At 50.4% G+C, this 22,569-nt stretch overlaps 1 protein-coding gene across 3 annotated transcripts in view; it reads right to left on the bottom strand.

Annotated features, from left to right (window-relative positions):
* MLLT6 (MLLT6, PHD finger containing) overlaps window positions 1–16,553 on the bottom strand; it is a 41,636-nt gene extending 25,083 nt beyond the window's left edge. The window contains exons 1-7 of one of the 3 annotated variants that reach the window (XM_061361010.1): window positions 16,420–16,553; window positions 12,863–12,942; window positions 8,319–8,373; window positions 6,680–6,789; window positions 6,036–6,139; window positions 5,314–5,407; window positions 4,134–4,241 (exon numbers count right to left, since the gene is read on the bottom strand). In XM_061361010.1, coding sequence (XP_061216994.1) covers window positions 4,134–4,241; window positions 5,314–5,407; window positions 6,036–6,139; window positions 6,680–6,789; window positions 8,319–8,373; window positions 12,863–12,942; window positions 16,420–16,528 — 660 coding nt within the window. In that variant the 5' untranslated portion in view covers window positions 16,529–16,553. The remainder of the gene's footprint in view (window positions 1–4,133; window positions 4,242–5,313; window positions 5,408–6,035; window positions 6,140–6,679; window positions 6,790–8,318; window positions 8,374–12,862; window positions 12,943–16,419) is intronic. The other 2 variants (XM_061361012.1, XM_061361011.1) reach the window with 2 other exon arrangements.
* Between the last annotated feature and the right edge of the window lie 6,016 nt (window positions 16,554–22,569).

Genomic DNA, 22,569 nt, shown 5'->3' with positions numbered 1-22,569 from the left:
TTTGCCCTTTGGTGCTGCTTAGATGTGAAACCCCAAGAAGGAAACCTCCATCTCCAACCCAAATGCAAACACAAAGCCCCTCGCAGACCCAGGGGGTTTAGACTCCAGCCCAGTACAACTTCTCCAGTGTGTTAAAGCTGCCAGGCTGGATCCTTGGCTCACTTCCTCCATTGGCATGAGGTCAAGACAGATAGGACATGGTGGGCAGGCAGGCTCTGCACTATCTGCTCAGCCACCATGGGACCGGGGCTCCTGTGCTGTGCTGGCTGGTTCTGAAGGGATGAGAGGGAACAGGACAGACACAGTCCCTCTATCCCAATAAAGCCATCCCTTCCATGGCTAGGGAAGCAGTTCAGGAGCTAAAGGTGTGTTATGACTGTTGAGAACTGGCTCTGTACCTTCCCTAAGGAGCAAGTGCAGGTTTGGCTTATTTGCTCCAAGTGCCTGCCTGTCCTTACTGTGTCACTGGGCACTCACTGTTCCTCTCCTCCTCCAAATCCAAACTGAAGCCCCCCACTCCCAATTTGCTTATAGGTCCCAGTTGTTCATGAAGAGTAACACTGAACGAGTGTCTCCCTCCATAGGGTATCCACCTGAAACCATTGCAGCACACATACTCCCATCTGCTCCTCATGGGGCCAGTTTCATTCCACGGAGCGTGGTGATTTTCCCCTATGCATTTCAAGCAGACAATATAGGTGACAGAACATCTGTACTTCATTCAACCCCTGTGCGTCATCCGGCCTTTTCTTGGTATTTAGCTATTGTTTCCCTTCTCTCTTTCTTCTTTTCTAAGCAAACAAAGCTCCTACAGGGTAGAGCACACACATCGCAATACCAACCCCAGAGACATCAACGGAGCTGGTTTTGCTAAGGCCTGGTATGTGCAGAGGAAAACCCAAAGCCTGGAGCTTTCCCATTTTCAGGACAGCCCAGAAGGAAACGCTTGGGCTGGTTATCATTCGTGCTGCTGACGCTGGCTTCCAGCCCCACATCACAATTGTCCCTTGTTCCTCACAGAACAAGACTCTTCACAAACACTGAACTGTTTTACAGCAGGGCTTAGGAGTGCAAATGCCAAGTCTTTGCTGCCTTACTGGAACCATTGGGTTAAATCCTGCACCCTTCAACTTAGCCATTCACTCAGTTTCATAGATCATAGAATGGTTTGGGTTGGAAAGGACCTTAAGATTATCAAGTTCCAACCCCCTGCCATGGGCAGGGACACCTCACACTAAACCATGGCAACCAAGGCTCTGTCCGACCTGGCCAGGGATGGAGCATTCACAACCTCCCTGGGCAACCCATTCCAGTGCCTCACCACCCTCACAGGAAAGAATTTCCTCCTTAGATCCAATCTCATTTTGTTCCATACAGCCCCAGCCCTGCTCTGGAAAGGGGATGCCAGGCACTGAGCTCCTTCTGGAGCCGAGAGCCAGGAGCACCTGCAGCACAGGGTTCGGTGCTGTGTGCTGAGCCTCCGGCCCCGGGAGGAAGGGACCAGCTGCTGCACAGCTGGACAGGCTCAAGGAGAAGCTGTTCCCCTTGGGGTCAGTGCAGCAGCACGCCCAGTTCCCTTGCAGCACGTGTGGGTTAGATCATGCACTGCGAGTCACGTACTGCATGTGGGAAGGAACAGCTCGGGACCCCTTTGGAAGGGCTCCGTTCTCACACTGCCTCACACCCAGCCCTTCCTCCCTGCACTTCACAACCCAATGCCGCCTTCCCTCACCCTGCCCATCGCCTCGGCCCCCCATTCCCTGCTGACTCCCCACCTCTCTAAGTGGAAGGGCTTGGAAAAGCCAAGCAATCCCAGCCCTGGAAGGGGCCTCCATCGGATCTGCTGCTCACAAACCCAATGAGCCATCAGGAAGAGGAGAGTTGATGAGGCAGCAGCGAGACAGAGCCTCTGCATGTTCCTGAGGATCCCACAGGCTAACAATAGTGGCAAGCACCACTGAGAAGCCTATAAATAAATCCATATTCCTCCTGTTTTCACTCTCCCCCTAGTGCTGACCTGCTTTCCAACCGAAGCTGGGGAGCAGGATATTCACACCCCTACTCCTACCTGACCGTGCTCCCAGCCCTGCAAGCACAAGGAACCCCCACACGGTCCCCAGCCTTGACTTGCACAGTCTGTCAGTTCTAATTACAGCCGAGCTCTCCAAAGCTGCCATCAATCACCCCGATCCTGCCCTCTCTCCCACCCTTCTCTGCCTGCTTCTTGGCTAAAAATAGGACGTTCCAGTACAGCCCATCACCTTGTGCCAAGCGCGCGCTCCCCGGCCGTGGCACAGATGCTCTTTCTCCCTCCCTCTCTCCCTCCTCCTCCTCCTCTGCTCGCAGCAGCTGAGCACACAAGAGGAGTAAATACTCCCCATAGGCTTCAGCCTTGTCGGCAGCAGGAAATGTACTGGCTGGCTGTGGGCAGCAAGGGGAGGCAGCACTTTGGGAGCAGAGGTTTCTGCCTTGTTTGCCCACGTCGCAGGTATGGTTTGGGCAAGCTTCCCGAACGCGTCCCGGGCAGGGTGGGCAGCGTTTCAAACTGGATATTGCGGGGTAACCTCTGTAAATAAAGAAGGAGATGTCTTTCCTGCCCACAGGGTTTTATGGCCTCTCAGCTGGGCATGCCAGTCAGTATTAACTGATGGCCAGACTGCTTTTGAAAGCCTGGATGCCCTTGACCTCTGGAGACTGGGCTGAGATCCATCCGACTTAGGCAACTGAAGCCACAGGAGTGTCACTGGGCTGTTTCTGGATGTGGGTCACTATCATGAACCATTCCAAATCACTTCCACGTTCTGAGGATGCCCCTATTGCCACAAGGCAAAACCAAGTAAAGAAGTAAACAGCCAGCCACATATGGCAAGGCTTAAAAGCCTCATGCTGCCGTTTACAGGGGCATCAATTATGTTTATACAATAAGGTAAATTTGGCTTTTGGCTATAGTGGGACATACCCAGGGGTTGCTTGGTAAAGGAATTCTGGATTCCAGCTAAAAAAAAAGCCAGGATGTGGCCCATAAGGTGTTAAACCCTACCCATCCATACTGATAGTATCCCTGTACTAATTATTTCTGCATCACATCCTACCCTAATCCTTTGGATAGATGGGGTGGCAAATTGTGGATTCTTGATATTGCAAAAGTTGCATATCCATCCAGGGGTAGGAAAGACTTCTTATTCTGCTGCCTCTTGCTTTAGAGCCTGCATCCTCCAAAAACCATCCAGCCTGCCCTTTAGGGCTACTCATTATTATATGATATTCGCTATTGTATTCTATTATCCCCTTCCATACTGGAACCTGCAGCCCTGTCAGAGCCCAGGAGTCTCCTGGGATTCTGCCTTCCACGTTCCCTGCTGCTTTCCCTTGAAACAGGAGCATTTGTCACGTGAGGCAGTTGGTTAATGATGAACCTTGGTGCGCTGTTAACACGTCCCGGAACACGGCAGCACTTTGGATGAGTAGGTCTTAAGCAGCAGGGTTGGATCAGGAACTGTTGTACCCATCAGACCTGGCATACAAAGTTCTCCTAAACAGTTGTGTAATGAAGATAAACTATCTTCACAGGGAGGCTTGAAGCAGCTGGCATGCGTGTGGCTGGTTAATCCAGCTAACAAAGTCCTACCTACCTCATGCTAATTGCTCTTGCCTACAATTAACCTCCTGGCCACAACGCACATTACTAATCACTGCCTTTTTGCCCTTTAAAACTTGGAATCCAAGCTCTGAGGCCAACAGCCTCCAGTTTATGTCCTCAAGCTGCTCCATTTGAAATCGCAGCCCAGGCTGCTTCCACACAGATCGATTCAGTGGCTGGAAAGCACTCCAGTCTCACAGTGGACTTGCCATAAGGACAGAGAGGGGGAAGCTGCACGTTCCACAGGCACGTTCTGCCAGGACCCCTCTGGTGTAATCTGAACATGGAAACTTGGCCTCACGTTCCCCGTCGCTGTGTTGCTCTCTGTGCATAGATGTTAGAATCACAGCTGCAGCTCACATCTCTGACACTGAGACTCATTGGGAAGAGCCAAGGCTCACCTTGAGAGGCCATCGGTGCTCTCTGCATGCTTTTCCCCTTCAACCCACATGGATGTGCCTCTCAGGACTGACAAAGTCTGTGTGGCTCTTACCTTCTTTGGCCTTTCGTGGTGGGATACGTGCTTCTCTTGAGCAGGGGATGCGGATCGACTCCTCCTTCCAGCAATGAAGGAGCTACCGCCAGAGTGACGTGAGGTCTTCTGAGGTAAGCGGGCAAGGGGACAGGAGGTGGAGATGGGGAAAGGGGGAAAACAGAGAAAGAGAGGGAGGAAAGAGTGTTACACAGTCCAGCTTTCACTGGTACAGTGAATGGCTTATGTACGACATGCAGGACCAAGGTCTTTCTGTACTGAGTGCCCAGCCCAGCATGGGGACCCCAACAAACACCATATTAGTGGGCTACAAACAGCACATAGATCTAACTCCCCCAGTCTTTGTTTCTTGGTGGCCCACACACACTCACACTTGTACAAGAAAGGCACAGCTGATAAGAACCCATTCTTCAAACTCAACGGAAGCAGCAATGCTGCTTAGACAAGCCAGCCCTCCCGAACAGCAGTGTCCAGCTCTCAGTCAATGAGGGGTGCAGAAGGATGCCCTGCTCTAGCAGAAGTCCTGCTATCTATCTCAGCATCAGTAAACCTGATACAGAGCTACACTTGTGTCAGATCCTGAGGAGACCTGAAGGGCAGGAATGGTGTCCTCCAGTTTGACTTGCAGGGGAAGCTCCAGACATCAGTCACTGGATGTGACAGCACTGATAAGCAGGAAGGAGAAGTGGGAAAGTCCAGCGACAAAGGCAGCACTGAGACATAAAGCTGTAGTGAGAGCATCGAGTTTCCTTTCTGCTGGAGCAGGGAGAGCAGGTGTCTACTAATAGGGGGAAGTCCTTTGCCCCAAATAACCCTCCAATAGTGAATGACTCCACGTCTCTTCTGGGCTGTGTCCTCAGGCAGGAGCTCTGTGTTACCCTCCTGCCCTGGAGCATCAAACATTGCGGCTGCTCTCCTTTCTTGGGCCTTATCTTTCGGCCATACAGAGTGGGTCAAGGTGGCCAAAACAGATGGGAAGGGTTCAACACCTAGTTTAAAGCTGCTATAGAAATGTGCAATATAAACTAATCTTTATTGAATGGCTGAAAAGGGAAACAGGATGCAGACCTTGCTTATGTGTTCTTGGGGTTTCTTACTGCTCCGAGTAGAGATACAATCTAGGATGAAGAGAATGCCTTTCATGTGACAAAATCTCCATGGCAGGCATGAAGACACTCACCATTTTATTGAAGTGGTACTTGCAGTAGCCACAGTATTTGACATTGTCGACTTCTAGGACCTCCTCCTCACATAAGAGGCCAGCCATCTGGGCACTGAAATACATGAGAGCAGGGGAAGAACGGAGCAAATTATACAGTCAAACCATAGATCCCATCAAAGGGCAAAGAGCAGTTCAGGATAGCCAGGCAGGGTCTTGAAGTTTCCTGTTCTGCTTGGCGAATGGTATGCAAGGAGGAAGGGGGGAAAAGTTCAGATTAGTTTTAATTCACATTAACATCTTCAAACGTGTCACTGCTTTTCTACCAGATTTATCTTGCAGTTTCTGCTTTGCTTAAGGCAAGCCTGGGAAACCAGTCTCAATTCCAGCAAAAGATGGAGGAAAAGAAGGAATCCGTGTAAAGGAATCCCCCTGCTCTGCTGAGAGGCAGCGTTGTTTCCAGGCTGCAAGGGCACAGGGAAATATCAACCCTTGAAATCACATCATCTGAATGATACTTGTGCATGTGCTGTGCTGCCGAAGGAACATTCCTGCCTTGTGACTCATCTCTTCTCTTCTTGGACTCCACATGGGCTGAGGGAAATCCCCAGCCTTCGTTCTCACTGCTGAACCCTCTGCCTTCCCCTCCTAAACTCATCACGGGTGAGGTACCCCCCGCACCAAATACACCCAACAGCATCAACCCAGCTCCATGCGCAGCGTGGCCACTGTGGGCAACTCACCAGGTGACGTGGAAAGCTTGCCGGCAGCCGTGCCGGTTACAGGCCATGCAGGCACCAGAGGCTGCTTTGCTCTCCCTGCCCTGCTCTTCACAGATGTAGCAGGTCTGCAGAGGAAAGGGAAAGGCCTCATTTAGGCAGATGAAATCCGTGCTTCGCTCTTGCTGGTCATAGAATCTCGGGTTGGAAAGGAGCTTCAGATCATCCAGTTCCAACCCTCTGCCATGGGCTGGGACACCTCACACTAAACCATGGCACCCATGGCTCTGTCCAGGAGGCAAAGCCTTCAAGAACTCCCAACTGTGTCCACTCATCTCCCTCCCAGGACAGCAGCTCTGGGTTATTTCCCAATGGCAGGCACAAAACCTCTTTTCCTCCCCCAGTAACACCGGTGCCAGATCAAAAGATGCAGTGAGCAACATCCAACTCCAAAGTGGAGATGGCTCAAGTTGTAGGGAGATGGGGGAGAGAGAAATGGAGGACCCAAGAGTTATTTTCAACAATGGAGATTGACTTTGTTATTCTGGAAGGGATCTGAGTACCTGGAAATTAGGATGAATTGCACAGATGCGGTAGAATAAGATGACCCCAAAAAGCTAAGGGAGGGCAAACACACTTGGGGCAGCAGGAGAGGGAGGTGGCCTTACCTTGTTGAAGCGGTCATGGGGCACATACTGCAGGACGATTGGCTCCATGGTGAGCACGTTGGCAAACTGCACCTCTGGGATGTACAAAGCACAGACAACGTGGGCCCACCCTGGGGAAGCAAATGAGACAGAGAGAGGAGATTCACAGGGAGCAACCCAGGAGAGGCATAAATCCAGACAGGGCTGCAGACGAGCATGGGAGGGAGGGAAGGGAATATAGGAAGGGAGCCAACTGAAGTTAGATGTGAGATTTGAAATACTGCTTGTTGTAACTTGGTCGGGAATCAAATTCTTTGTGGGTGAAAGATAGACGGATACCACCTCCACATGAAATCAGAACACGGAGGTTTCTTTGGGAACAGAGATGTACAGCACCCACCGTTCTGAAAAGCATCCCCCCAGCACTTGAGACCCAAACTAAGACATAACCAAACCCAGGCAAAGCATCCAAGAGCTGCAATTCCTGTCGATGGGACAGGTTTGACGTGTAGCCCCACACCACTGCAAACAAAGCTCCCTTTATTGGCTGTTATCAACGGCTGAGGAAGGCTCTTTTTCTGCAAGTCAAATCAAGTTAAAATCTAAAGCCACTGAGCCACTTCACAAATACAGATGTGTAAGGTGAAATTCCATCTGGTCACATCAGAAAGGAGCAAGTTCGAAGGTCAGAAGCCTTAGGGGGCTAATCCATACTGGTATGGCTACTGCACGGGAAGGATTTAGTTAGCATAAGGATGGATTCACCTGGGCAGGCAGAACCAAACTCCATGATCACAGAATCTTACAGCAACATAAGCACTTGAGCTATGTAATTCTGTAAAGGGACATGATTCTAGCACTTCTTGTGCCTGTCTACACCGACCTGACCAAACCATGTAATAATATGTTTGGAAGAAGATGCTATGTTACTATAAAACAACCCCCCAGCACAATACTTGTGCTATTGCACCAAGTCTCTTAGCACTTACGACCACCTCTAGAAGATGCTTCTACAAGATATCCTGGACTTGGTGCCTCTTCTCTAAAGAGAAGAAAGACCTCTTTGTCTAATTTAACTCTTTGTGTATTAAGGTAAGTGGCAGGTAGGTACAGAAGCCTTTCTGAAAAGCAGGGGGTTGAGAGGAATTAAATGTGATCTACGCAGCCAGTAGCATCAATAGCTACAAGCTCTGACAACTGAAATCAGGCTCCATGGTACTTCCCAGCACCAGAGGCTGAGAAGCATCAACGATGAGTTCTGCAGAGAAAAGCATCTTTACTGCATCCTGGTCCCTGCTCTTGAATGGGGACTCCAAGCTGAAGCTCTGGTAACTCAAGGATCACATTGCTGCTGTGCAAGCATGAAGCAAATAACTGCAACATCCCCATTTCTCTTAAAGCCAGATCATGCACTTTACACTCAAGAAGCTGCATGTTCCAATGGCAGCCAGAGGTCTGGGAGGCTTCTCCATAGGGACAGGTCTTGTCAGCATGGAGGCTTCAGAAAGTGAAGTTTTGCAAGGAAAAGGCAGTGCTTCCATTCATGTGGAGCCTCCAGCCTTCCCTTGCTGGTGACACAGGCTCGGACACGAGTTCCTGTGTGCTCTGGGCCAGCCCCAGTGCTCTGTGGACGTACCCAGCTCCATGCAGACGTACTCACCTCCGTTGTCGGTCCGTTTCAGGGCTCCATCTTTGTGGGGACACAGTTCACATCTCTGGAAATTAAAGCAGGAACAAGAAGTTTAATCGAACTCCCGGTGACACGGGGCCAGAAAAGATGATTCATTTACAACATGGGTATGAAAGCTGGGGCTGCTTTCAAAGAGAGGAAGTGGAAGAAGGGCTGAGGGTGGTTTGGGTGTGCAAAGATGCTCTGACACAGCTCGATGCCATCCTGTCTGATGGGGGTGTATAAAACGCCTCAGCACAAGAGATGCAGGGCAACAAGTGAACCTTGACTTTCACGGGGCTTTCTGAAACAAGAATGGGTTTAGGCTTTGTGGCTGGGGGTAAAACTGAAAGCCATGACTCGGAGAGGAGGCAAACAGAAAGAAACCATTACCTATGATCTGTCTTTGCCTCTTTCCTTTCTTCCTTCTCTCTCGAGATATTTTGGGGGAGAACCATGAAGAACACGTTGTCTTCTCCATTGGGGTCCAGCAGGGGCACCAGACATGAGCCCCTCACTCATTTCAGCCTCCACATTGGCCTGTTACGCCATGAAGGCTCTGCCCCCTGCCATAAAGCCTTTATGAAGGGTTGGTGGAAGGTGGGGTCGTTTTTGGGGTGCGTTGCCACATCAAAACAGCCCAAAAACATGCCTGAAACAGCCGCTGGCTTCTGATGGCATGGGTCAGGGGAGGTTTCAATGTGCTTTTTGCTTCCTTTGACTTCAAAAAAAAAGGCATGAAAAGGTGCAAACCAGTTCACAGAGTCATGGAATGGTTTGGGTTGGAAGGGACCTTAAAGCTCCTCCAGTTCCAACCACTGACACAGGCAGGGACCCCTTCCACTGGAGCAGCTTGCTCCAAGCCCCTGTGTCCAACCTGGCCTTGAGCACTGCCAGGGATGGGGCAGCCACAGCTTCTCTGGGCACCCTGTGCCAGCGCCTCAGCACCCTCACAGGGAAGAGCTTCTGCCTAAGAGCTCAGCTCAGTCTCCCCTCGGGCAGGTCCAAGCCATTCCCCTTGGCCTGTCCCTACAGGCCCTTGTAAAAAAGTCCCTCTCCATTTCCTCCCCCAGTTAAAATGTCAGATTTCTTAAAACCCCAAAACAAACCCACATGTTTTCTGTGAAAAAATGTGCTTTGTCAGAAAGTTTCTGACTGGTTTCATCAGAAAGTTTCTAAATGAGGTGCCTGATGTCAAAGGGAGACAGGAACCTCTGCTGCTATGAGTGTGTGGGACCCTGTGCTCTCACCTCACTGTGATCGCTCAGCTCTGGTGAGCACAACAGCGCAGATGCTCCATGCATCAAGGAACACCACTGGAGTGAGCAAGGCTACAAGGAACAGCCTCTGCTACCAAGCAGTCCCCGAGGACCTTCCACAAAGGTTTTCCTTAAGCAAGCTTTCCTCTGCTGCAATTCCACCTTCTGGATAGACTGGCACAATAAATAGGACTGTAACGCAATGGGCAGCAAGAGAGGCTAAGCCCAATCCTCAAGTGCTTTCATGGGAGTGAAGCATGGAGGGCTGTGAAACGGGCACCTCTGGCAAGCCCCAAAGCCCTGTGATAACACAGAAGAGATGAGGGGACAAAGACCAGCACTGCTGTCATGTCAGGACCCTGTTTCACTCTCCCTGCAACTTAGATTGAAACAGGGATGGGTGATACAGGATGGGGCTCTCAGTGCTCCTGGTCAGGTCTGGGCTGCCAGAGCTGCTCTCACAATCACTATGGAAAGCCCGACAGAGCCAAGACAGAAGAAGAAATGGGTTAACTGAGACACTGTAATAAGAAATTTGCACTTGAAAAGGCCCCTCCGCTCTCCCCTCCACCCCTCAGATCAAAGCCGCTCTCCCACCATGCGATTAGCAAAGCTCTGATTGTAACAAGAGGGGTTAACAGCTCCATCGGCCCCACACAAGACTTTTAATAGCCCTGCCTCCAAATGACAGCTAAAGCCTTCACATGATCCCTCACATGAGTGCCCTCTGGCCATTCAGCTCACCGGGCTTCCTAGACAATTTGATTACAAAGTGGATGGGCTTTCAGTTGCTTACTGTAAGCACAATAGCATCCACAGCATCCTTTAGGGACCTGAGCATCTGAGGAGGGGTTATGAGCAGGGATTAGCAGTACCTCTTCCTCTTATTCAACCTGCACAGGCCAAGGAGGTCTCTGGGGGGGTTTATTTCAACCCTGGGAAAAAGAGCTGAGCTTGGTCGATTTAAACCAGGTTGTGATGGGTAAAATGAGAGCTCCTGAGCCCTCTGTCCAAAGCCGAATTGGGGATGGAGTCCATCTCTCCAAAGGATGGATACAGGAATCAGGAGAGCTATGTTTCAAAAGCACTCGCTGAGGAGCGCAGTGTTCTCCGTGCCTCCGTATCTCATTTTCAACGCAGAAGTATCAATATTTATCTGTTTGTTATGGACAAAGCTTGTAAACTCCTTTGAGATGCTTCTGTGAAGGCAGATGTGGGAAGAAAAACACTGTTGTTTTTCAAAGGAGTTTGCCACACACTCATTATGAAAGAAACACGAACAGCAATCCATCCTGTTGATGCTATTTCGTGCTCAAATCTCAGCACCTCACCTTCGAGCTCCTCAAGGCAGTGCCTGCAGGCTGGTAATGCCCTCTTTACACCGGGGGAAAGCAGTGGAACCCCAGGGCAGTGATAGAGTCACACCTCCAGCCTCGCTGGACCACAGAGCCCAACTCTGAAGTGGTTTAGTAGCAGAGCCATGCACAGATCTCATAAGACCTGACTCATTTCCCTTACTCTGATCATGCTGCTCCCTACATCAAAGAGCTAGATTTACCCATCTGCATGTCTGTTGCTATGACTGCTGCTGTTGAACTGAAAAGGTAAGGGATTTAGATAGGAAATCACCCCCAGCTCTGCTTAGGAAGGAAGATTATCACTGTTGAGTTATTATAGTAGCAGAACTGAATGCCATGGGACTGAATGGCACGACTGAAGCCCACCAGGCATTGTCTAATGGCTTTCACCCAGAGCAAGTTAAATAAGGAGCCACCTGCAGGGTTATTGTTGTCTTGATACCTTAAAGGCAGCTTGAAGTGTGTAATGTGGATGTGAAAAGTCAGTCCTTGCAACGAGTACAGGTAAGGTGGGTTGTGTGTATACCTGTTACTACAGCTCACACTGCATTGTAGCTAATGCTGAATGGCTTCACTCTACCTGCACATTTGGGAGAGCAGGGGGAAGGAGGCCCAGGAAACCCAAATTCCCTTTATTTGCTATGAAACTACCTGCAGGATGTAAAACCACTCAAAGACACATTTGATCTTCTTTACTGCAGGGCACATAAAAGCAGCATCTTACAATGGGGGAGCAGCTCGGGTCTGAAAGTCTGGCCTTGTTTACACTCCCACTTCCAACGAGGAATGAGTTAATGCAACGTCAAAAGCATGGTACAGATACCTAATTCCCCCCATTCACTCATCTTTGCCAAGTTCTTTGCCCATCTGTGAAACAGATTAAGCTTCTGTAGCGCAGCGAGCAGAGCCCAGCTGAGATGAAGCACGCTATCTGCACAGAGCCACAGAGCTCACCTACATCAACTTTGCTAAGCATGTGCTTTAGAAAAGATTCAGCTAAACCAGTTCAAAAGGCAGGAAATGGGGAAGATTTACTGCATGGCAAAAGCAGCACCCACAGCATCACTAACACGTTAAAGAGCTACATCCCAATGCCCCAGCAGTCGGTTGGGAGGAGCAGGGAGTTGAACTCCATGAGCCCTATGGGTCCCTTCCAACTCGAGATGCTCTATGGTGCAGCCGTATCAGATAAGGGCTCACGTGGGGAGTAACTGCAGAGTAGCTGGCGTGCCATAAACTCACAGCCTAGTTTACTGCCCAAATAACTTTGCCACATAGAGCTCAGAGGCAGCCCTGGGCCTGATTGTTTCCACTTCCCTGCCTCACCGGGAAATGCCAGAATTAATTGAGAACAGTTGTAAATGTTCTAGGCTGCTGAATCACTGCTTTAGCCAGAAACTGAGCCCTCATCCACCTCCCTGTCACTTCGCTGCTTCACAGACTCAGAAGGCTTTACGCAGGAAACTGTTGCTGCAAGGGAGATCCGAGTGCCAATCCAGCCTGGCAGCCAGCACGGTAACTTTGACAGCATAGCAGCATCCCTGGATGCCAACTTTCCTCCACTCCAAAGCTTCCTGCAGAGCAGGGAAAGCACCTTTTAGAAGAATGCCATGCTTTTTCTTTTCTAAATGAGACCGAGGTCTCCAAGCCTCAAAGCTGTTGACATTGAGAACTTGCTGAAGAGCAGAATTCAGCAGAATTGTCACCAAAACGGCTAACAGCATTGTATCAGACTGTTTAACCCAACTATGCCTATGGTATAAACGAGATAGAGCGGGTTACAGGCAGAGCTGGGGCTGCAATCAGCAGTGCTGGAATTCCAGGCTCCGTAGCTTCTGCCAGGGGCTCCCAGTAGTGGCATGAAGGGCACTGAATGAACCTGCTCCTCAGTGTAAGCACAAGCGTGCTCGGTACTCACCACCCGGGCGGCTCTCTCTTGGGATTCACATTTCCGACAGAACCAGGGTCCGGTAGGAACCTGGACAATTCCATAGCAAGCTGGAAGAAAAGCAAAGAGAGTTCATTAGATCATCTTTAAATCAGCTATTTCATATGTCAGGGGTATACAAAAGGTTGCCAGAGCTGTTATCACTCAGAGATGCGTGTCAAAACCCCAAAATGATATCGACAGCACGTTTTATTCCTCTTTTGAGTTTCCATACCCAGCAACAGGGAGCATTTTGCAAGAGGTCCATTTACACAAGCTTTCCAATAAGCTCCTGGCCAGGATGAGAAATTCCTATGGAACCTGGCCTAAGCAGGAATGGAGTGCTTCATAAAGGGTGGCTACATCTGGCCTAGGGAACACAAACAGAGTCATTTCTTACCTCTGAAGAGTCATCATCATTCTAAATATAACATTGGGAAAAGGATGGCTATGAAGTCCCTTAACCATAAACAGGACTAAGATTAAATCTCAGCATAATGAAGGAAATACTCCCGATGAGAATTCAGACAGACACCAAGCAGAACTGGCTCCGAGTCCAGCCTTTCCCAGCAGGCTTCCAAAACCACTGAGTTCAGGCTGTTTAGGGCTACTCCTGTGAGCAGGTTCTGTGCCAGTACAAGCCTCCAGCTGCTAACCCAATAGATCTGGTGTTATCCAGCTATACCTCACGTCCCTCTTGCTTTCTACATCGCTACTGATGCTCTCAGGGTCTCCCTCTGCAAGCTCCAGCTCCCACTTGCTTACAATTAGCCCTTCTCTGATGGGGCAACACTGCTTGAAGATTGTTCACCTTCTTCTGTGATCTCCTCCCTCTAACTCTCCAAGGATGCTCTTTGTGAGTCCCAAAGGAAGCGTTTCTGACCCTGAAAGGGCTCTTAGCCACCACGCAAGTGGGTTTAAAGCAAAAGAGGCTGGTGATGATAGTGGTAAGAAGACTGCGCATCTCAGACAAGGGTATGGGAGTCTCCTAGGAAAGAACAAATTATATCTTCCTTTTTCCACCTTCAAATGCAAGCTAGCAGTTGGAATGGAATCCCAGTCACTTGAGACATTTGAAACTAGGTTGGACAAAGCATCTGAAAATATCCTGCTGGAAGCAATCCTGTGATATTCCCCAGGGGATGGACCAGACACGACCCGCAATAGGTTCTCTCCATCTCTCTAAGGTCTGTTATCCCACAAGAGGCAGGAAAATGAATGCAATTGTAGAGTTAAACTGAAAGAGCTGACTGTGAGATGAGCCAAGGCATACGCACAAGAAAATAGAAGCTACATGAAAGCAATGACAGAGGAGTCTGGGTCCATCTTTAGCAGCAGGCTTAGGGCCAAAGGCAAGCACTCAGCTGGAGCCAGTGTGAGCTTCTGTGCCCGCTGCTTCGAAAAGGAAGGAAACAAGGAAGGAGACCATGAGTAAGGCAGAGCTGACAATATGATTCATAAGGGTTCTTAACTATCTTATTAGAGCTTCATTTCAATCAGATGGTTTTGTTAACGTTCAGAATTGTTTCCTGGGTAGGCAGATTTCGAAGCACCATCATACAACTGGGACTGGTGGTTTTAAGAGTCAGCCCTAAAGTGTAGCTATAAAATAAGGGTTTTTTTTAAGTCCAGTGTTATTTAGCTGTACAATCATATCAAAAGGTAACTTTGGTTTTGCGGATATACAAACAGCACAGGCACCAAACCCTGGGTGTGATTGCACCGAATGAGAGAGATGATCCCCTCCAGTGGTTTGTTTCTACTTCAGAAACAAAAGCCAACCAAACCACCATGCTCCTGAGAGGGTTATGAGCAGGGTTTTAAAAGAGGGCTGAAGAACATCGGCTACACACTGCTACACTGCATATCATCGGAGCACAGGATGGTTTGAGTTGGGACGGACCTTAAAGCTCATCCAGTTCCAACCACTGCAAAGGGCAGGGACCCCTTCCACTGGAGCAGCTTGCTCCAAGCCCCTGTGTCCCCTTGAGCACTGCCAGGGATGGGGCAGCCACAGCTTCCCTAAGCAACAAATGCATTACTATATCCTGAAGGATACCCAGGACCTAAGCAGACAGTTGGGGTTTCCAGGCCTGCAAGCGATGCCCTTCTGGAAGCTTTTCTCACATGTTCCAACTCCACCAAAACAACAGCAGAGCAAAACCATCCAAACACCAGACCTGTGCGGGCCTAGGAACAAGCACCCTAAAAGAATAAAAGCATGGTGCATTTGAAACTGCTCTTCCACATGTGAAGCTGTCTTTGCCAGTAAGCAAAAGTGTTTCTATTCATCTTGGGACTGGGCAGAAGGATGCCAATGCCCTTCCTTTCCCTCCAAAAAAGAGAGCAATGAAGAAACCTGTTCTCTAGTATGGGGTTTGATAAATAATGAGAATTGTTAGACTTCTAACAGCAAAATTAAACCAGAAAGAAGCATCTTTCCATAGGGAAGCCCTGCCAGGTCCTCAGGGATGCTTGATGCCAGGAGACACCCGAGCATCACCTCGGACTGAAGAGAAACCCCCACAAGCTTCACTTCCTCATTGTAACTCCCCTCTAGTCACCTGCTTGTAAGCCACTTCTTAATAACCTGTGAGCAGGGACAACACCAACTGCAGGGGAAGCAAAAGCAAGCCCAAGCTCCGGACCTAGGGACCAGCGGAGCTGGAACCAGGAGCATCAAGGCACCGAGGGAGAGCTTGTACAGGAAGAAGCTGGTAATGTGCTGGTGGATGGATGGGATAATAATAGATGGAAAAACAGACATGCCAGATGAGCCCAGAAACCTTCGTGCTATTCAAAACAACGCAGCCAGGGTAATCACGGTGGCTTTCTGCTGCCGTGGAGCGAAAGCAAACCCATATCCTTTTAATCTTGCTGTTGTTGTTGTTTGGGTGGGAGACCCGAGGACAAACTTTCCACTCCGGTGCCGTGTGTTAGGGGCGTGCTCCAAGTCATTTAATATGCAAATCACCCGCAGCCCTACGAGCAGAGGGGCTGCCCTATTAACCCCCGCTCCGGGGGTTACCGGAGGGTACCGGACGGTACCGGACACCCCCCCCCACACACACACACACACCCCGTTCCCCGGGGCTCAGCATCCCGCCCTACCCGATGGAACGGGGTGGGGGGGAAACCCGGAGGCACCACAACCACCACCACACCCCCCCCGCGGCTCCCGGTAACGAGCACCCCCGGAGGTGCGTGTGTGTCGTGTGTGTCCCCCCATCGCCATCCCCGGCAACCGGGGCGCAGCTGATGCCCGCCCCGCTCCCCCCGCGGCTCCTCCGCCGAGCCAGGCCGGCGGCGACACCGTTATTTGGAACAATAGGGATAAAACAAAGCCCCCCCCCCATCCCTTCGCCTCCCCCTTGTGTGTGTCCGTGTGTGTCCCCCCCCATCCCCGCCGCCTTCCCTTTGGCCTCCCCGGGGCGCCCGGCGGAGGTTCAGGACCGGGGGAGGGGGGGGGGGGGGGGAAGGAAGGCGGCGGCCGCCCCGCGGTGCCCGGTGCCGGTCGGGTCGGGCCGAGCCGGTCTCCGGTGCCTTACCTTGGTGCACCGCCACATTGCAGCCGTGCCCGTCGCAGTACACCAGCGGGTTCTCCGCCCAGCCCCGCTCATCAGAACAGACACAGCAGCCTCCCACCATCTCCTTCATACTTCCATGAGGGTTTCCTTTCCCCCCCCCCGCCTCCCTCTACGCACACACTCCTCCTCCTCCCTCCTCCTCCTCCTCCTCTCTCCTCCTCCTCCTCCTCCGCGCTCCCCCCGCTCGCAGCCCCGACGCCCTTCGTGGGGGTTGCGGGGTGTTCGACCGGGTAACCGGGGCCAGCCTATGGACACACAGAGCCCCCCCTTTTCCCCCGTACAATCATGGCTCCGCTAAAAGCCGAGGTTCATGTGCTGCACGCAGGCTGGGGCGGGTGCGTTTCTCCGCGTGCCTCTGTGTGTGTGTGTTTGAGAGATGGTTTAATTGCATTATTGGTGTCAGTATTGTTTTTACCCCCCTTTCCCTCCCCACCTCCGGCCGCTTTACGCCGCATCTCCGTGTTTTTGTTCTCCCCTCCCTCCCTCCCTCCCTCCCAGGAATCCCAGTGTGCAGCCGGGTGTGCAAACCGCTGGATGCGTGCCCGAGCCAGCCAACATGGATCGCGCCGGAGGGATGAGCCGGGACCGCTCCGCAAATCCCATTATCTCCGCAATCCCTGACAGATCCGGGCTCCGAGAGCGCCACCGGCTGTCCTGCTCCCGGCGGTTCCTTCTGCAGGAGGCCTTTAACCCCTTTGGCACCTGTTTGTGTTATCTTTGCGTGGAAGGAGGGAAAGGGAGCCCTTTGGAGGTTTGTGCCCAGCAGGACAAGCGTCAGGAATCAGCTGGAAACCAGGAAAGAGAAATAATCATAGAATCATAGAAGAGTTCGGGTTGGAAAGGACCTTAAGATCATCCAGTTTCATCCCCCTGCCATGGGCAGGGACACCTCACACTAAACCATCTCACCCAAGGCCTCGTCCAACCTGGCCTTGAGCACTGCCAGGGATGGAGCATTCACAACCTCCCTGGGCAACCCATTCCAGTGCCTCACCACCCTTACAGGAAAGAATTTCCTCCTTAGATCCAATCTAAACTTCCCCTGTTTCAGTTTGAACCCATCACCCCTTGTCCTGTCACTACAGTCCCTAATGAAGAGTCCATCCCCAGCATCCCTATATGCCCCCTTCAGATACTGGAAGGCTGCTCTGTGGTCTCCACGCAGCCTTCTCTTCTCCAGGCTGAACAGCCCCAACTTTCTCATCCTGTCTTCATACAGGAGGTGCTGAAGTACAGTGAGTTGTGCTGTACGGGATTGCACCTGCAGGGCCCATAAATCCTAGAATCCTAGAAACAGAACCAGGGAATCATAGAACCATGGAATGGTTTGTGTTGGAAGGGCCCTTAAAGCTCCTCCAGCTCCAACCCCTGCCAAAAGCAGGGGCACCTTCCACTGGAGCAGCTTGCTCCAAGCCCCATCCAACCTGGCCTTGAACACTGCCAGGGGTGGGAGCCACAGCTTTATCTGGGCATGTGTCGGTGTGAGAACCCTGGTATATTGTGAGGAGCAGCTCTTGCCTTGGAGATACCATCCAGAACAGACAAGGGAAAGTGAGGAGAACCCGAATTCTGAGCACAAAAATAATTAGATCTTAGAAAAGAGGCCTAAGAGGAACCCAAATAACTCCTGTAGCGTGTTCCTATGGCTCTGGCCCTGCCTGGAATCATCTGCTGGAGGACCCAGAGCAGCTCCAAGGGAGCAGAGCCAGGTCTCTTGGTCTTGTGTAGGTCCTTACCCAGGCACCACGCTGGCCCCATGGAAAAGAGGCAGTTCCTTGTGCCAGAGTGTGCAGAGGAACAGTAGAAAACCTCACAGTGAACGTTCTATTGCCTGCATCGATAAAGAAAAATGGGTCCTCTCCAGTTGCTGTGCTGCCTGTAGGGCTTAAAAGTGTTTTCAGATGCTGGCACGTATGGGAGTAGCCAGGAGGCCATATCCTTACTCAAGAGTTTCCACCACCAGCAATGTTTCTGCATCCCTGGAACACAGCCTCAGTTCTGCTCTCGTGCTGCAAGCGCATCACTGCAGTGGCTCCACAGGAACTGCTCCTGGTTATAGCAATGTAAATAAGAGCAGAAACAAGGTCCATGTCTCATATGTGACCCTCTTCTCGCTCAAAGCATTCCCCTTGTGACAGGTAGTCTTTGGGAGGTCGGAGTAGCCCATCATCTCATTCCTTTAAGCAAAACCTCAGCAGAAAGCGGAGAGGAAACCCATTCCAGCAGCCCCAGTAATCACCAGTTCAGCATCCTTTATACTGCACCTGTTCAAGCATTACATCAAGGGGCTGGAAGGCAGACGGCTCCCTGAGAAGCTGCCTGCTGGGTTGCTGTCTTCCTTTTATTCCATTCCTTTGAGAGTCCCAGGGGCAGACAATACGGTCACCACATTGCTGGGAATGCACTCAGCCTTAGCTCACTTTTCTGGGAGGGTTTCCCCTCCTCTCCCCCCCTCTTTTTCTTTTGCTTTCTTCTTCCTTTTATCTATTGTGTTATGAACGTGTTTAAAAGAACAGAGGGAAAATCTGGCTGGGTGCCTTTGTAACCTGAAGGAGATCCTTGTGGGTTGGGATTGTCTTCGGCTACGGGACAAAATGCTAAGCATCCGCCATCCCCTGACCGCCTTGGTTCCAGTTGGCCATGCCAGCAGACACTTGGACTTGAACTGCAAGTTTGCCTTCGGGGGATTAAGTTCCAATTTACATAAGTAATTCCTGTGGTGAGGAAAGGCCAGGCCAGGGAGGAAAGGGCACGGTGGATTCTTGGGAGAAATTAGGGGGAAAGTTACAACTTAGTGGAGAAGGAGACATGGAGAGATTTAATTTACAATGCTCGGTTGTGATTTTATCCACCAGGTTTGAAACTGGGGCTATATATAGGGAGCAGGCAAAGGTCAAATGATGCGTGCTAACTTAGGGGGATCTCAGTCATAACTTCAGAAGTTGCTACTAAACTTAGTCATTTATGACTATATCCATAAAACTATGGATAAAGGGACTGGCTTCGAGGCTTGTATGTCATGAACAGAACTGCTCTCTCTGTCCTCAGTCTTTGTTCTGGATGAGCTTCCATTTCCAAGGGGATCCCTTGCATTTCCTTGATTAGTATATAGAAATAACATGAATGTAGTTACCATCTAAGTGCCTGACATAGAAATTGTTGAGGTATGTTAAATAAAATACTCTTACCAGGGTGCAAGGCCTTATCATTGCATTTTCCAGATTGCTCATGTGTCAGCTCTTTTATCTATAGAATACATACATCCTATGTTAAAGAAAAGGACAACAAATAAACCCCCAACATGAACACTTATCTTGCTGGTGATAACTCCGCATGCTCTTAGGAAATGTAATGACTGATCTACATTAGAGAGGTGCTTATGGCCTGGCTTACACAAAGGGTCGATGCAAGGAAAACACTGGGATGTGCACACTTAATGGCTTGCAGTGATAGATTGCCTCTCTGGGCAGTATCCCAGCCTTTTCCAACGGCTTCTCCTGGGACTGAAGATTCTTCCTTCCTTCATTTAGGGGGAAACTGTGGCTTGAGATTATCATGAGTAAGGACTGTCATTTATCAGGCTCTGAGCTGGGCTAAAACTTGCCTATTTGTGGACAGGCAAATCTGTGCCCCTGCTTCACGACCCCGTTTGTTCCATCAGATTTTATCCCGTTCCTCTCGGGCAGGCTGGAGGAAGAGGGAATTGTGCAGATAAGAGCAGTAATCCTCACTCATCAGCCAAATTCCTCCCAGTCACCAGCAAGAACCGCTACTTTAAAGTCTAAATCTCTCAGTTGGAAGTGTGGGATCAGTTCCACAGAGAGCAGCAGGAAAGTCTTATCCTCTGTTAGCAGCAGCCACCGGGGAGAACACCATGGAACGGGAGAGCTCTCCAAACCCTATCTCTTTTAGAAAGCTGTTTTCTCACTTTAAACCAAGCTTTCCATCCTTCTCACTGATGTGTACACCTTGAGCTCCTCCATCTCTCTTCAAGCACTTAGTAGCACGGTGAGAAGACCACACACGTTATTTATACACCCTACTTAGACAAAACCATTTAAAGCTTTGCTGGTGATGCTTTTCCTCTGTATCCTTTGTTTGGATCCCATAACATTGAGAAACATGCTAGTTGTCAACTTTCAAGGCCAACAAGCATCCCTCCTTAAGGAAGTAAAGAATCTATAGCAGAGGATTCTTCTGCAAAGCTGGGGAGATGCCATGGACCTGCTGCAAGGCTTCAGGTAAGTTATTTCCCTTCCTTCTTTTCTATTTGCCTTATTAGACCTTTGAGAAGGGAATACCAGTTTCCCACACATTCTGCATCACTTTAGGGTCAGTAGGGTCTTGATGGCACTCAGACTCTCTGCACCATAGAATCACAGAATGGTTTGGATTGGAAGGGACCTTAGAAACCATCCAGTTCCATCCCCCTGCCATGGGCTTTTTCCAGCATCATAATTCACAGTGATTGTAATAGGAAGAAACATGAGAATGATGGTGACAGAGCAAGGCATGATCACATGTGACATGCACAAAACATTACCCCATTTATTCTTTTCCTTTCCGACACATAATGCTGCTAATGGGATAGTTCTGGACTTTTACTGCCTTTGCAGTGGGTTTATAAAGGCTATAAACTTTATCCCTTTTGCTTCACACTCAGCAACAACACTTGGATCACCCAGCAACAACACCAGCTCCGTATTCACAGGCTAGTAGGGATGAGGCATAGAACTGGGATATTTCTCTACACCACAGATGAGGGAGATGCTCCCAGTGCAATCAGCCAGCCCCATGGCGCACATTTTCCTCCGGTTTATCAAGGCCTCTGAACTCGCTTTTCCCATCACAGGACAAGGCAAAAAGCCCACTGAGGTCTACAAAGACTTCTGGTACCCTGCAGGATCGGGAGCTGGGAACTGCCAAGGCAAAGTCTCTGTTTAAACAGGAGCTTCCGAGGGACAGAAAGTGAGACCTTTGCCCCTTCATTAACCACTCCTACCACCCCCCTATGCTCTTCCTCCCCGCTTCTGCCCTGCTCGTATCCTCACAAAAGGCATTACATAGAAGCATCTGTTCTTAAGGACCAACTCTACTGAGCTCTGCCTCCGGTGGGGTTTATAGATGGGTTACTCTGTACTTGCTCCATTATGGGTTAAATGCTGCGTTTCTCATGCACAAACACCCACAGAAGGATTCTGAGAGTAAAACCAAGCCAAGAGCCACCCGCGCTGCTCCCAGGCTTTGCTTCGTCAGGGCCTTTCTGGCCTTGGACAAGTCACTTCCTCCCTTTGTGCCTCATTTTCCCTCTTTGCCTGACCAATTCCCTACTGCCGAGCACTTTGGGGTTGTTTGTCTGCAAAAGCACTATACAAGTGCAAGTTATTCTTCATTAAACAATGACATTAAGGACTTTGAAAGGAAACAATGATGTCAGTAACAACTTTGGAAGGAAATAGTGCTGTTAATGACTTCTAAAGGAAAAAAAAGTAGAGATTGAAATATCTTCCTACGCCTCTCTTTATATTTTAACTCTAGCAGCTTAAATCAAATGAGGCAGTGGATTGTATTTGTCTTCATGGGTTTGTAGCATCCAAAACAGTACAATTGATTAATTATAGAATCCCAGCCTGGTTTGGGTTGGAAGGGACCTTAAAGCTCCTCCAGCTCCACGGGCAGGGACCCCTTCCACTGGAGCAGCTTGCTCCAAGCCCCTGTGTCCAACCTGGCCTTGAGCACTGCCAGGGATGGGGCAGCCACAGCTTCTCTGGGCACCCTGTGCCAGCGCCTCAGCACCCTCACAGGGAAGAGCTTCTGCCTAAGAGCTCAGCTCAGTCTCCCCTCAGGCAGGTTCAAGCCATTCCCCTTGGCCTGTCCCTACATCCCTTGTCCCAAGCCCCTCTCCAGGTTTCCTGCAGCCCCTTTAGGCACTGGAGCTGCTCTAAGGTCTCCCCTTCAGGAGCCTTCTCTTCTCCAGGCTGCCCCAGCCCAGCTCTCTCAGCCTGGCTCCAGAGCAGAGCTGCTCCAGCCCTCGCAGCATCCCCATGGCCTCCTCTGGCCTCATCCATCAGCTCCACGTCCCTCTTGTGCTGCTGCCCCAGGGCTGGATCA

This window comes from Neopsephotus bourkii, unplaced genomic scaffold (genome assembly GCF_033783945.1).
Source record: "Neopsephotus bourkii isolate Nb327-2 ecotype Australia unplaced genomic scaffold, CSIRO-AGI_Nbou_v1 NB_1044, whole genome shotgun sequence".
Lineage (NCBI taxonomy): Eukaryota > Metazoa > Chordata > Aves > Psittaciformes > Psittacidae > Neopsephotus > Neopsephotus bourkii.
The sequence above is the reverse complement of the archived record's forward strand: the minus strand, read 5'-3'. Positions and strand labels throughout refer to the sequence as shown.